Raw genomic sequence first — 14806 nt, forward strand, 5'->3', positions numbered from 1 at the left:
TAGTCAAGTATATATAGCAAATTATAAAATAAACGCATTTGAAAGGTGAAAAGCATTCCCCTTCAGGAAGCAGGAGAAATGGGAAGACTCTAAAAGAGTAATCCAAGATTAGAGTGATAATAACTCAGATAGTTTTCTATCTCCTTCAGGTATAGTTTTTCCATAAATATTTTGCTTTAACATCCTTGTCTAACCATTTCCCTCATCATACTATTTGCTGTCTGTCTTATGAAATGGCCTGTCTCCATCCCGGTTTTGAGTTCATCACCTTCATTGGATCAGTCATTTTTTATACTCCTCTGCATTCTGTTAATTATTCTTTATGACTGTTTTATTTTATCTTTCTTCCCTTTAGACAGGAAAAGTAACCTTGACAACACCCAGTCATGTATTTTGGGGTCTGTTTCCTTGCATAATAAGATACTGAAAGGAGTCACAAAGGATGGTTCATTTTACTCCATTTTAAAAGTCTGTCAAGGTGATGGCCACCTGCAGAGATGTCAGAAAAACAGACTTTTCAGGCAAGTAACAGTCATCAACAACAAAACAATGACTGTGGAGTCAGACCACAAATATAATGCATTGGGGAAAATATTTCAAGAATGCATAGGGTCAGATACATCAAGACAAAGACCCCATAACTGTGATGCATTTAAAAATAACTTGAAATCTAGTATTGACCTACCTAGTTGTAATAAGAGCAATTCAGGAAAAAACCCTGATGAGAGTTTTGGATGTGGAAATTCATCCATCCATGGTGTGTCCAATCCTGATCTTGAGAAAATTCACAATCGAGTAATTCCCTGTGATGATAATGAGTGTGGAAACATTTTCAGCAAGAAACAATCCCTTATTCAGTATCAGAATGTTGAAACTAAGGAGAAAACCTGTGTATGTATTACATGTGGAAAAGCCTTTGCTAAGAAGTCACAGCTCATTGTACATCAACGAATTCATACTGGGAAGAAACCATACAATTGTGGTGCATGTGGGAAAGCCTTCAGTGAGAAGTTTCACCTCATTGTACATCAAAGAATTCATACTGGGGAGAAACCTTACGAATGTTCTGAATGTGGAAAAGCCTTCTCTCAAAAATCATCCCTCATTATACATCAAAGAGTTCATACCGGGGAAAAACCATACGAATGTAGTGACTGTGGGAAAGCCTTCTCCCAGAAATCACCCCTCATTATACATCAGAGAATTCACACTGGAGAGAAACCTTATGAATGTAGAGAGTGTGGTAAGGCCTTCTCCCAGAAGTCACAGCTGATTATACATCATAGAGCTCATACTGGAGAGAAGCCCTATGAGTGTACTGAATGTGGAAAAGCCTTCTGTGAGAAGTCCCACCTCATCATACATAAAAGGATTCACACTGGGGAGAAACCCTACAAATGTGCTCAATGTGAGGAAGCCTTCAGCAGGAAGACAGAACTCATTACACACCAGTTAATTCATACTGGGGAGAAACCTTATGAATGTACTGCATGTGGGAAGACCTTCTCCCGGAAGTCACAGCTCATTATACATCAGAGAACGCATACTGGAGAAAAACCCTATAAATGCAGTGAATGTGGAAAAGCCTTCTGTCAGAAATCACATCTCATTGGACATCAGAGGATTCACACAGGAGAAAAACCTTACGTTTGTACTGAATGTGGGAAAGCCTTCTCTCAAAAGTCTCACCTCCCAGGGCATCAGCGGATTCATACAGGAGAGAAACCTTATATATGTGCTGAATGTGGAAAGGCATTTTCTCAGAAGTCAGACCTTGTTTTACATCAGAGAATTCATACTGGGGAAAGGCCTTATCGGTGTGCTGTATGTGGAAAAGCCTTCATCCAGAAATCACAGCTCACTGTACATCAGAGAATTCACAGCAGTGGTAAAATCATAATGAACTAAAAACACAGACAAGCTTTCAGTATTAGCTCAAGCCTTAATAAACAACAGAAACCTGATTAATTTGATAAATTTGTGGACAACATCTTTATAGAGAAAATTTTACAAGATAATTTGTGTCTGTATTGTGGTGATACCTAACTCAGCAAAGATGATGGGAAATAATTACATAAATGAAAGACATTTCACCATGGCATGTAAAGCTTTTAAAGTCATGAACTGAATGGTCAGTAGAACAAATTATGTATATAGAATATTGTCAAATTACATATTCCTTATTATACCATAACAATAAACACATTGTGAAATTGCTAATATTAGCTTGCCATTATTTGGGCCATGTACAGTAATTCCCTATAAAGGACATGAAGAAAACTTGAGTTAAAAAAATCAATTCCTAGAAACTGTATTAATAAGGAGGGGCTTGGGAGTTCCCTGGTGGTAGGACTTGGCGCTTTCACTGCTGTGGCCCAGGTTCAATCCCTGGTTGAGGAACTAAGATCCTGCAAGCTGTGCAGAGCAGCCAAAAAAAAAAAGGGTGGGGGGCTTAGCATGATCCCTAAATATACATGTAAAATTCTTATACAAAGATGGAAAGATAGGATGGAAAGATAGGTTGATCAGATTTAGTAAAGGTGATAATTATACATTTTCCCATCTCAAGCATATAAGTTGATCTGTATCTCTGGAAGGCCCTGGACCTTGAAATTGATGCTTCTTGACCAAGTCTCCTCTTTACTCTCCCTTACTGGGAATTTGGTATAGTGGAAAGACTTTGGTACTGAGCCAGATGGTTTGGGTTTTAATCCTGGCTCAACTACTCAAAAGATTGTGTGACTTCAGGCAAGCCTACTTTACCCATTTGAATATTTTTTCTTATTGGTAAATAAATGTACAGTGTAGAGCACATTTTCAGTTAATATTAGTTCTTTTTATCTTTCTATTGTCCTATAACAGGATGCTAAGACTAATATGACACATCTGAACTTGCTTTGCAGTCCGGATACTCTGCTTTTGTACCCCATTCCTATGACTGATTGATTTAACTGTCTTTGACCATGGTAGTCTTGATTCTTGGTATGTTAAAGTGAGATTTTATTATACTTTTATTATTTTTTACATACATTTATATAAGCCATTGTGTTTGCACATAAAGACCCTGTCTAATGTCACTTTAGTTCCTTTATGACCCCTGTCCTGCAGCTGCAACTGTTCTCCCTGGAACTGAGGACACTTACAAAGGAAAACTCTTGGGGTAAGAATTCAGTGCCTGCCATAGATTTGAGAACTTAATACCTCTAAAATATCTCCTGCCCTCCTTCCTGTGGTCCCACATATTCCTGCATGAGCAACTTAAAATGCGGACTCCTGCTGGAGCCGCTCTGAAGGAGAGCATACCTGGCAAGGATGAAGGTGTCTATATGGTCAAACCTGGTTTACCCATGTTCACATTGTTCTTCCCTTTGTTCCTACTTGATGCCTTCACATTTCATGCCCACCTTATCCCCTTCCTGCATGGCTGAACTATCTATTATGAAACTGGGTGAGAATCTCTGCAGGGGAGAGGGCATACCTGATGGAGAGGGATGTGGGAACCTGTGTGGGCAAATTTCTGGTCTCATTATTAACACTGAGTTGAGAGCACTGTCATCAGATATAACTGGCCGTTCAGATCTGGGATAGAAGGACTAAGAGTACACCTCATGGGTTGAGCTACTCTGAGGGTTCCTCATGGAAGATGTCCTAACTGGCTCTTATGGAGACATGAGAAGGACAAGGGATCATATTGGGAATATAGAGAAATTTAGTGAAGAGGGGGTTTTATATAGTGACAGGTATAGACCTTATATAGGTTTAACAAAGATTCACAGTTCCCACCTCATAGACTTCCCATTTGATCCTTCCACTCTTACAGCTCCTGCACAGCCTCATTGATCTGATAATGGGTTTCTATAAAAATCTCATTTCAGATTTAGCACCTCCTGGTTTAATATTTCACCAGCTTTTTTTCCCCAGCTTTTTACTAGAGGAGCTAGCCAGTGCAATGAGGCAAGAAAAAGAAGCAATAGGCATATTCAGATTCTAAAGATACTTAAAAGTTATTGAAAAGATTTGAATACAACTAAATTAAAAAGAAAAAAGCCAATTCTACAATATCTATTCCAGAAAAGAGTAGAGGAGGGATCCCTGACATATTTTATGAGGCTACCATTATCCTGATGCTAAAGCCAGACAGAGACATTACAAGAAAAAAAAATTAGTGACCAGTATTTCTCCTGAACATAGCCACAACCATCCTTAACAGACTTTGCAAATAAAGTCTAGAAATATTTTGAAAAAAAAAGTACATCATGGCTAAATAGAGTTTAATTCAAGAATGCAAATTTGGTCCAATGTACAAAAAATTTTTGGTATAATTCAACATACCAATAGCCTAAAAAGAATAACTATATGGTCATTTCTATAGATGGGAGAAAATTATTTGACAAAAATTCCACATCAATTTAGAATAAAAACTCAGCAACTAGGAATAAAGGGCAGCTTCTTCAAATTGTTGAAGGACATCTATAGAACATCTAAAGTTAGCATATTTAATGGTGAAAGACTAAATGTTTGCCCCAAGATAGGGAAAATGTTAAAGATGTCTGTTCTGCTCTTCCTGGTGAATATTGTACTGGTGATCTTAGCCAGTGCAGTAGGGAAAACAAAATAAGGTGGGGGGTGGGGTGGAGTGGGGAGGTGGAGCATACAGTCAGGAAAGGAAAATAAAAAATAAAATTGTCTTTATTTGCAGATAACATGGTCTTCTACACAGAAGATTTCAAAGACTACCAAAAAATCTACTAGACCTGATAAATGGGTTTCACAAAATATCTAAAAAAATGAGGAGATATACTGTATTTACAGATGGAAAGATTCAATATTGACTGTTAAGATATCAGTTTTCCTCAAATTGATCTATATATTTATTGCAATCACCCACAAAAAAATCTCAGCAGACATTTGTGTTGAATTCAACAATCTGATTCAAAAATGTACATGGAAATGCAAAAGACCTAGAATAAACAAGACATCTTTGGAAAGAAAGAAGACTCATATTATCTGATTTCAAGGCTTATAAAGCTAGAGTAATCGAGTATATAGTATTGGCATAAGAATAGACAGGTCAATGGAACAGTATAGTCTAGAAGTCAAACCACACATATGAATAACAGACTTTTAACAAAGTTGTCAAGGTAACTCAATGGACAGAAGGTAGTCTTCAACAGACAATCCTGGAACATTTGGAAATCCATATGCAAAAACAAAACAATACAAAAAACTCTTGATTCCTAGCTCATACTCACACTATATATAAAAATCAATGTGAAAAAGGTCATGAGCATAAATGTAAATGTGGAAACTATAAAGTTCTAGAAGAAAACAGAAAGTAATTGTGACTTTCATTATGCAAAGATTTTTCAAAGACAAAACCCCCACAAAACATGACATTAAAAGCTGATAGAGTTCATTATAATAACACCTTCTAAATACAGTGTTAAGAAAATGCCTAGTTACCATACCCCAGTCATTAAGTTTAGACCACCTTCAGTGGACTTGGAAAGGGATCAGAACATACTGTTTTAAATTGCGAGTCTGTACTGTTCCATTCATACTTTTCATAAAATCCTTGATATTTTACTAGTATTTCATCTTACACTGAAAATAATGTTGCCCAACCACATTAGCAGAATTACTAAATTATTTTGCTTATAGTATGCTTAAACAAACTTCAAATTTTCAACACCAATATTACTAAAACAGTAAAAACAACAGATGAACAAAGTCTGTTCTTATGTTGATTCCTTAACTTTAATATTTTTAAAGTTAGCTTTAATATTTTTCCATTTCAATGGCTATAAAAATTCAACCAAGTTAAAAATAGTTACATTAATAAGCTAAAAATGCCAACAGGATAAGTATTCAAGGAGATATAGTCGGATGATCAGTGAAAGCTCAATTTCCCCTTCTTTCTTTTTTATATATATATATATCTTTATTGGAGTATAATTGCTTTACAGTGTTGTGTTAGTTTCTGCTGTACAACAAAGTGAATCAGCTATATGTATACGTATATCCCCATATCCCCTCCTTCTTTATTTATTTATTTATTATTTATTTATTATTTTTATTTTTGGCTGTGTTGGGTCTTCGTTTCTGTGTGAGGGCTTTCTCCAGCTGCAGCGAGTGGGGGCCACTCTTCATCGCGGTGCGCGGGCCTCCCACCATCGTGGCCTCTCCTGTTGCGGAGCACAGGCCCAGACACGCAGCCTCAGTAATTGTGGCTCACGGGCCCAGCCGCTCCATGGCATGTGGGATCCTCCCAGACCAGGGCTCGAACCCCTGTCCCCTGCATTGGCAGGCAGACTCTCAACCACTGCGCCACCAGGGAAGCCCTCCCCTCCTTCTTGAGCTTCCCTCCCACCCTCCCTATCCCACCCCTCTAGGTTGTCACAAAGCATCAAGCTGATCTCCCTGTGCTATGCAGCAGCTTCCCACTAGTCATCCATTTTACATTTGGTAGTGTATATATGTCAATGCTACTCTCTCACTTCGTCCCAGCTTCCCCTTCCTCCCCTGTGTCCTCAAGTCCATTCTCTACATCTGCATCTTTATTCCTGCCCTGCCACTAGGTTCATCGGTACCTTTTTTTTTTTTTTTTTTTAGATTCCATATATGTGTGCTAGCATACGGTATTTGTTTTTCTCTTTCTGACTTGCTTCACTCTGTATGACAGACTCTAGGTCCATCCACCTCATTACAAATAACTCAGTTTCATTCCTTTTTATGGCTGAGTAATATTCCATTGTATATATGTACCACACCTTCTTCATTCATTTGTCGATGTACATTTAGATTGCTTCCATGTCCTGGCTATTGTAAATAGTGTTGCAGTGAACATAGTGGTACATGTCTCTTTTTGAATTATGGTTTTCTCTGGGTATATGCCCAGTAGTGGGATTGTTAGATCATATGGTAGTTCTATTTTTAGTTTTTTAAGGGACCTCCATACTGTTCTTCATAGTGGCTATATCAATTTACATTCCCACCAACAGTGCAGGAGGGTTCCCTTTTCTCCACACCCTCTCCAACATTTACTGTTTCTAGATTTCTTGATGATGACCATTCTGACCAGTGTGAGGTGATACCTCATTGTGGTTTTGATTTTCATTTCTCTAATGATTAGTGATGTTGAGCATCTTTTCATGTGTTTGTTGGCAATCTGTATGTCTACTTTGGAGAAGTGTCTATTTAGGTCTTCCACCCATTTTTGGATTGGGTTGTTTGTTTTTTTGATATTGAGCTGCATGAGCTGCTTGTATATTTTGGAGATTAATCCTTTGTCAGTTGCTTCATTTGCAAATATTTTCTCCCATTCTGAGGGTTGTCTTTTTGTCTTGTTTATGGTTTCCTTTGCTGTGCAAAAGCTTAAGATCCCACATGCCTCACGGCCAAAAACCCAAGAAACATAAAACAGAAGCAATATAGTAACAAATTCAATAAAAGACTTTAAAATTGGCCCACATCAAAAAAAAAACTTTAAAAAAAAATGATCAACGTGGGGAAGTATGTCAAGGATTCATCTGCAAAGGTGACTTAGAAAGAGAATTTTGTGGATAGAAAGAAGGGGAAGTTAAGGATTCTACATTTTAATGGCTTGTGCTCTAACTGGACTACAGAGGTTTTGATACATTTCTGCAATAGGGAAATACTGTATTTCTGACTTGGTGAGGACTGAAAATTTACAAAATTCTCTAGGAAATCATTGTTACTGTCCAGGAGCTAGTTTTGCAAATCTGGAGCTGTGGGGGATCTCAGGTAATCCTTGAGATGGTTAGCTGGGGTCATCTCCAGTCTCCTAATGGACTGAACTTCTTTCTCACCACCAGGAGCTTCATTATCTTGTTGGTAATAGGCAGCACACCCATCATGGCCTATCTCTTTACCAATGCATGCTATTGTCATCACACCCTCCTCTCAGAATCTTTTCACCAGACCGAATAAGAGAGCATCTTTATAGAAAGGCTGATATCAATATTTTAAAGCCAGAAAGCTGCTTTGAAAGTCAGCACACACTTTCCATCGTCAAAAGAAAACAAACCAAAAAAACTGTCTTTAATTCCTTTTCTTTATACCTAAAAGAAAATCAAGATACCAAAAATAAAACAAAGCAAAACAAAAACAAAGAGTAACTCAGAAATCATAATTCAAACCCAGATATTCTGATGCCAGAGTCTGTACTCTTGACCACTGTGTTATGCTGGCCCTCTTGCCTCACTCTCCATTGTAGACTGTTTTTTGAACTAGTTCATGATTTGTGATGCCTGTGCAAAGGTGCTCCTTCTATTTATTTATTTATTTATTTATTTTTAAGTGGTTCTTGTTTACGTGTTTAATCTTTTTTGTGTGTGTAATAAACCATACTCATTTATTATTAAAATTCTTTAAAGGATTTAGAATCTCTGGTTTTGAAAACTTCTACAGCATTGCAAAGCAAATCTCCACAAACTTAGATATAGGAATTAAAGATTGTTACAGTCAACAAAAAAGAACATTATTCTCACATGAAGCTTCGGATAACTAGCTATTAACAAGGCAGACAATTTTAAAATCATTTTTCCCTTGTAATTGAATATATTATAATATAATATATAAACAAATGTTCTGAATTGTATATAAATCTTGAAGCCACTTTTGGTTTTTTTATATGACCTCTGCAAGTTACAGGAAATGTTTGAGAAAACAATAAAATGCCATTGTGTGTATTTACATTGAAAATTAAATTCAGACTTACATGATGTGTATAAAAAGTTAAATCTTTTCTAAAAAATTGTTCTGTAAGAATCATCAGCTCTAGATGATTTATTCCAATGTTGTCAGTCCATAAAATACTATTAATAGCTCCAGTAACAGTTGCATCAACAGAAAAATTCTTCTTAAAATGCTCCTTCTATTTAGCCAAGATTTATTATTGAAAAAATAAACTCCTTTAAAAATCACTATTTTAATTGATTTAAAGATTTAATCTTAATTCTTAAGTTTTGGTGTTCAGAGAGGACCTCTCCTAGGTCCTGGAAATGGGATAGCTTGTTGATAAACATGGAAATCAAGTTGGATTTTTAAAAGAGCTCAGAGAATCGGTATCTGAAGAACACTGGGGAAGCCACTGATACTACACATTCAGTGAACTCCCTAAGCTCTGGCCCTCTAAGATTGAAGCATCTAGAAATATAGTCCCTTAGGAGGTGTGTCCTGATTGATGATACTCTCTCTTTGTTGCAGGTGGTACCAACAGACACTGGCTCCAGATTTTGTTGAGATGATCAAGAGGAAATCTAATCTAATGCCTCATATTGCTTTGGGATTCCTTATCTAAGGAGATCCTTGGAGAGCTCCCAGGTATAGCTCTCTGAAGAGTGTCACATCATCCACAATTATACCTGCCAGAGGTAGGTCAAGCCAATCTTTGGAGGAGCCACGTGGTCATATAGTGGCAAAACATGACCATGAACATATTGTAAGGCTCTTATACTATATATGAAGTTGTATATTACTTGCAGGTAGATTGGGATAAGCTAAAGGTATATAGTACAAATGCTAAATAAACCACTAAAACAACAACACAGTTATAGCTAATAATCCAAAACAGGTTAAAAAGGAATCAAAACAAACATTCAATTGATCCAACAGAAGGCAGAAAAAAGAAAAAGAACAGATAGGACAAATAGAAAATAAAATGGAGATGATAGACTTAATCTAACAATGTAAATTATCACATTATATATAAGTCTAAACACACCAATTAAAGGAAGAGGTTGTCATATTGACTAAAACAGCACAGCCCAACTATATACTGCCTACAAAAAGCATGCTTTAAATATAAAGACACAAATAGGCTATTTTTTTTCCTGTACAAACGTTTGTTTTAAAATTTTTATTTTATATTGGACTATAGTTGATTTACAATGTTGTGTTAGTTTCAGGTGTACAGCAAAGTGATTCTTTTATACATATACATATATCTATTCTTTTTCAAATTCTTTTCCCCTTTAGGTTATTACAGAATATTGAGCAGAGTTCCCTGTGCTATACAGTAGGTTCTTGTTGGTTATCTATTTTAAATATAGTAGTGTATATATGTTAATCCCAAACTCCCAATTTATTCCTCCCCCCCATCTTTCCCCTTTGGTAACCATAGGTTTCTTTTCTAAGCCTGTGAGTCTCTTTTTGTTTTGTAAATAAGTTCATTTGTATCTTTTTTTAGATTCCGCATATAAGTGATATCATATGTTATCTGCCTTTCTCTGTCTGACATACTTCACCTAGTATGATAATTTGCCTTTCTCTGTCTGACATACTTCACCTAGTATGATGATCTCCAGGTCCATCCATGTTGCTGCAAATGGCATTATTTCATTCTTTTTAATGCCTGAGTAATATTCCATTGTATATATGTACCACATCTTCTTTATCCGTTCATCTGTTGATGGACATTAGGTTACTTCCATGTCTTGGCTATTGTAAACAGTGCTGCAATGAACATTGGGGTGCATGTATCCTTTTGAACCATGGTTTTCTCCAGATATATGCCCAGGAGTGGGATTGTTAGATCATATGGTAGTTCTATTTTTAGTTTTTTAAGGAAGCTCCATACTGTTCTCCGTAATGGCTGTATCAATTTACATTCCCACCAACAGTGTAGGAGGGTTGCCTTTTCTCCACACCTTCTCCAGCATTTATTATTTGTAGACTTTTTGATGATGGCCATTCTGAACGGTGTGAGGTGATATCTCATTGTAGTTTTGATTTGCATTTCTCTAATAATTAGCAATGTTGAGCATTGTTTCATGTGCTTCTTGGCCATCTGTATTTCTTCTTTGGAGAAATGTCTAATAGGTCTTCTGCCCATTTTTTGATTGGGTTTTTTTTTTTTTTTTTTGATATTGAGCCGAATGAGCACTTTGTAAATTTTGGAGATTAGTCCCTTGTTGGTCCCATCATTTGCAAATATTTTCTCCCATTATGTGGGTTGTCTCTTTGTTTTGTTTATGGTTTCCTTTGCTGTGCAAAAGGTTTTGAGTTTAATTAGGTCCCATTTGTTTATTTTTGTTTTTATTTCAATTACTCTAGGAGATGGATTGAAAAAGATATTCCTCTGATTTATGTCAGAGAGTGTTCTGCCTATGTCTTCCTCTAAGAGTTTTATAGTATCCCATCTTAAATTTAGGTCTTTAATCCATTTTGAGTTCATTTCTGTGTATGGTATTAGAGAATGTTCTAATTTCATTCTTTTACAAGTAGCTGTCCAGTTTTCCCAGCACCATTTATTGAAGAGACTGTCATTTCTCCATTGTCTATTCTGCCTCCTTTGTCATAGATTAATTGGCAGTAGGTGCATGGGTTTATTTCTGGGGTTTCTATCCTGTTCCATTGATCTATATTTCTATTTTTGTGCCAGTACCATACTATTTTAATAACTATAGCTTTGTAGTAGAGTCTGAAGTCAGGGAGCCTGATTCCTCCAGCTCCATTTTTCTTTCTCAAGATTACTTTGGCTATTTGGGGTCTTTTGTGTCTCCACACAAATTAAAAATTTTTTTTTGTTCTACTGTGAAAAATGCCATTGGTGATTTGATAGGGATTGCATTGAATCTGTAGATTGCCTTGGGTAGTATAGTCATTTTAACAATATTGATTCTTCCAGTTCAAGAACATGGTATATCTTTCCATCTGTTTGTGTCATCTTCAATTTATTTCATCAGTGTCTTATAGTTTTTGGAGTACAGGTCTTCTGCCTCCTTCAGTATGTCTTTTGTCCCTAGGTATTTTCTGCGTTGGGTCTGCGTTGCTGCACTTGGGCTTTCTCTAGTTGCAGGGAGCAGGGGCTACTCTTCATTGCGGTGTGGGGGGCTTCTCATTGTGGTGGCTTCTTTTGTTGTGGAGTGTGGGCTTCAGTAGTTGCAGCACGCGGGCTCAGTAGTTGTGGCTTGTGGACTTTAGAGCGCAGCCTCAGTAGTTGGAGCGCACGGGTTTAGTTGCTCCGCAGCATGTGGGATCTTCCCGGACCAGGGCTCAAACCCGTGTCCCCTGCATTGGCAGGCAGATTCTTAACCACTGCGCCACCACGGAAGCCATGGTTACCTTTTTGTTTCACTATTTTGAAGTGGGCATTATGAACAATTATTACCAGTCTTATTTATGTGCGTGTTGATGTGACAATACGTAGTCTTTGTGCATGCTGCTAGACACTACTTTTCCAAGTGAAACTCTGTTGTGTAATTTCTACATTTATAATTTTAATGTGATGATCACATTAAGGATTATATTAAAATGTAAATTTAGAACCTAATAAAATGAAGCATGTAGAAATTTGATGTTCTACACTTAACCTAGAGAGAGAAAAATGCTTATTTCCTTGTGAAAAATCTAAATTCCATCCTAACCTTCTGTGGTACATTAACTCCATGCTCTGAGGCACACCCTGTGGTGTCTGAGACACTCATAAACAGGTCAGGGTGTGTGTGTGTGTGTGTGTGTGTGTGCGTCTGTGTGCACACGCATGTGTTGTTTGGTGGGTAGGGTGTGTCATGATTAGTGACGATGAAAACGTTCCCATTCTTTCCCACTAGCTGGGTTATTTTTCCTCCCTTCCCTCTCATTCCCCAACCTTTCCCCACTCTTGTCCTTATTTTTCTGTAGATGCTGTATGACTGCCCCATGAATCTTCCCATCACTGAAGGCTGTATGATCCCTTTGCCCTGCAATGACGTCATCAAGTCAAGCATTGTAGAATGGGGCTTCCTTCCATAAGATATCCACTCAGCAGGGAGAATTCATTGAGTTCAAAGGTTTTTTTGAGACCAATGAATCCCATAGACTCAGACAATCCTTAATTTGTTCCTTGGTCTTGCCATACCCGTCTGATGATCCATCTCAGCATAACTCTCGAACAGCTGACATCTTCAAGCTCATCCAGTTCTGTGTACACTAGATGGGCCTAGTTTCTCTAGCATTCAAAAAACACTGTTTTCTGGAAAACAATCTCATTTCCAAACACTTTCAGAGTGGGGCTATCTTCTGCAGGATGGGTGATCGTGATTCAGGACATGCATCAATTTTTATGTCTCTCAATTTGAATTCAGCTCACTTCCACCGGCCGGAGAGTGAGCTGAGTGCTACCTGGAGATATGAGGAGATTTCTTTCCCAAGCCTGATAAAACTGTGTTCTCCTTCAATCCTCAGGTTTGCTAAGACCTTAACCCTCCTCTACTTTCCTCCTGTCTCCCACTTACTATAAAACAGCCAGGCGTTCTGTGTTTCCTGCTGCTCCAGAGCCTTTTGCATGGAGAGAGGAAAGGGGAGTTAGTGGTCCATTGTACATTTTAAGGACGATATAAGAAGTGGAGAGCAATTCTTATTCTCCCAGCCTACATCAGGAATGTAAGGGGGTTTGGAGGGCAGGTGGAAGCTGTTCTCCACCAAAATATTCGGGGTCACGGAGAATTCTTCCTTACCGTTCTAAACTTAGGACTCTCAAACTCCAGTTCCATTTTGGGGGCATGAGAAGTTTGTTGCTTACTATTCCTGGAGGTTCAGTGGGAAATTCTGGCCCTTTGATGCCTGTGTAACCCCAACCATTCCAACCATGGCAGTATGCAGTTCAAAATAATGATGGAACAGGGGCAGGGCTAAGTCCAGCTCCTGGGCATGGTATTTATGGGTTTTCTCATTTTTCAAAGCTTCTGAATATATTTGTTTGGTTTTATAAGGGCGTATTATAATAAGTATTAAGCAGGATATCTTCAGAGAGATAAATGGAGCAACTTGAGATGGCAGTAGGTGCCATGCCACCATCACTGGCCCTTCCTAACCCTCATCAGCTTCAAGAAGTCAAAGCCAGCTCTCAATAAGAGATAAAACTGGCCTCTTCTTTTCTCCAAGCTCTAGTTCTTTGGATACTCTAAACTTCTCACAAGTGCAGCAGAGTCAAAGGACATTATTCTCCTTTTAGAAGAAACAAATATATTTGAGATCATGAGAAACTGAGCACATCGTCTTCAGTAATGAGAAAACCAGTTAATTTTCTCTAATTGTATGGAAACATTTGAGAGAAGTTTTGCTGGCAACAGGGAGGGAATAGAGGAGGAGTTTATGATTGACCGGAAGAAACACCCACCCCCAGAGACAGATCCTGGGGCAGGTATGAGGATGGTCTGTTGGACCTGGCATCCTTGGTCCAGGCTCCCTGATCAGCTTCAAACACAGTAGCTCATTCTGGAAGCTCACAGTTTTCATGAGTTTTATGATTCTGACTGACCTGCCTATTGTTTAGCACATTTAGCAACTTAAGAGTCTACGTGTAGGTATCAAGATGTGTTCCTCAGCCCTTTCATTTCCACAGGGATGTAGGGATCTTTGTAATCACAGGAAAATATATCTTTGAACTCAACCTGGGCCCTGAGTTCCTCAGGCAGACTTCCTTTCCTTGATTAATTCTGTACATAATCCAATTTTTTCTTTAGGATCTAGCCAGTGACTGACTTATTCTTCTGAGTTTCAATATCCCCTTTGCCCATAGAGGCAGTTCTGACTTCTAGTGGATCTGAGCTCTTCACAGAAGTTGACAGTGTCTTGGTTTTGTGCCATGAATCTATGTCTGTTCTGTCCAGTGGATGAAACCACTGGAGCACATACTTATTCCTGTTTTCCAAGTACTGTTTGGTGGACCCTGTGATAGGTAGTAGGATGACTTGTTCCCAGAAGTCTCTGCAATAGGCCGTCCTGAGCAGAGACTCTCCTCCTTGGGGTGTCCAGTCTGCATTCTCTTTTTGCTCTTCTCCAGCTAAGGGTTTCCTAGGAT

At 38.0% G+C, this 14806-nt stretch overlaps 1 protein-coding gene and 1 long non-coding RNA gene across 2 annotated transcripts in view; one reads left to right on the forward strand and one right to left on the reverse strand.

The window, feature by feature from the left end:
• Nucleotides 1-14806, reverse strand: part of LOC309657498 — a 145626-nt gene that overhangs the window by 30603 nt on the left and 100217 nt on the right. The gene's annotated exons all lie outside the window — the stretch shown is intronic.
• LOC309656992 (uncharacterized protein) overlaps nucleotides 1-14806 on the forward strand; it is a gene marked incomplete at its 5' end in the record, with an annotated part of 119572 nt that overhangs the window by 8262 nt on the left and 96504 nt on the right. Inside the window, 2 exons of the mRNA XM_082453983.1 lie at nucleotides 360-3160; nucleotides 9229-9395. Coding sequence (XP_082310109.1) covers nucleotides 360-1908 — 1549 coding nt within the window. The 3' untranslated portion in view covers nucleotides 1909-3160; nucleotides 9229-9395. The remainder of the gene's footprint in view (nucleotides 1-359; nucleotides 3161-9228; nucleotides 9396-14806) is intronic.

The sequence above is a fragment of the Balaenoptera physalus genome, assembly GCF_965194825.1.
Source record: "Balaenoptera physalus genome assembly, chromosome: 3".
In the NCBI taxonomy this organism is placed as follows: Eukaryota; Metazoa; Chordata; class Mammalia; order Artiodactyla; family Balaenopteridae; genus Balaenoptera; species Balaenoptera physalus.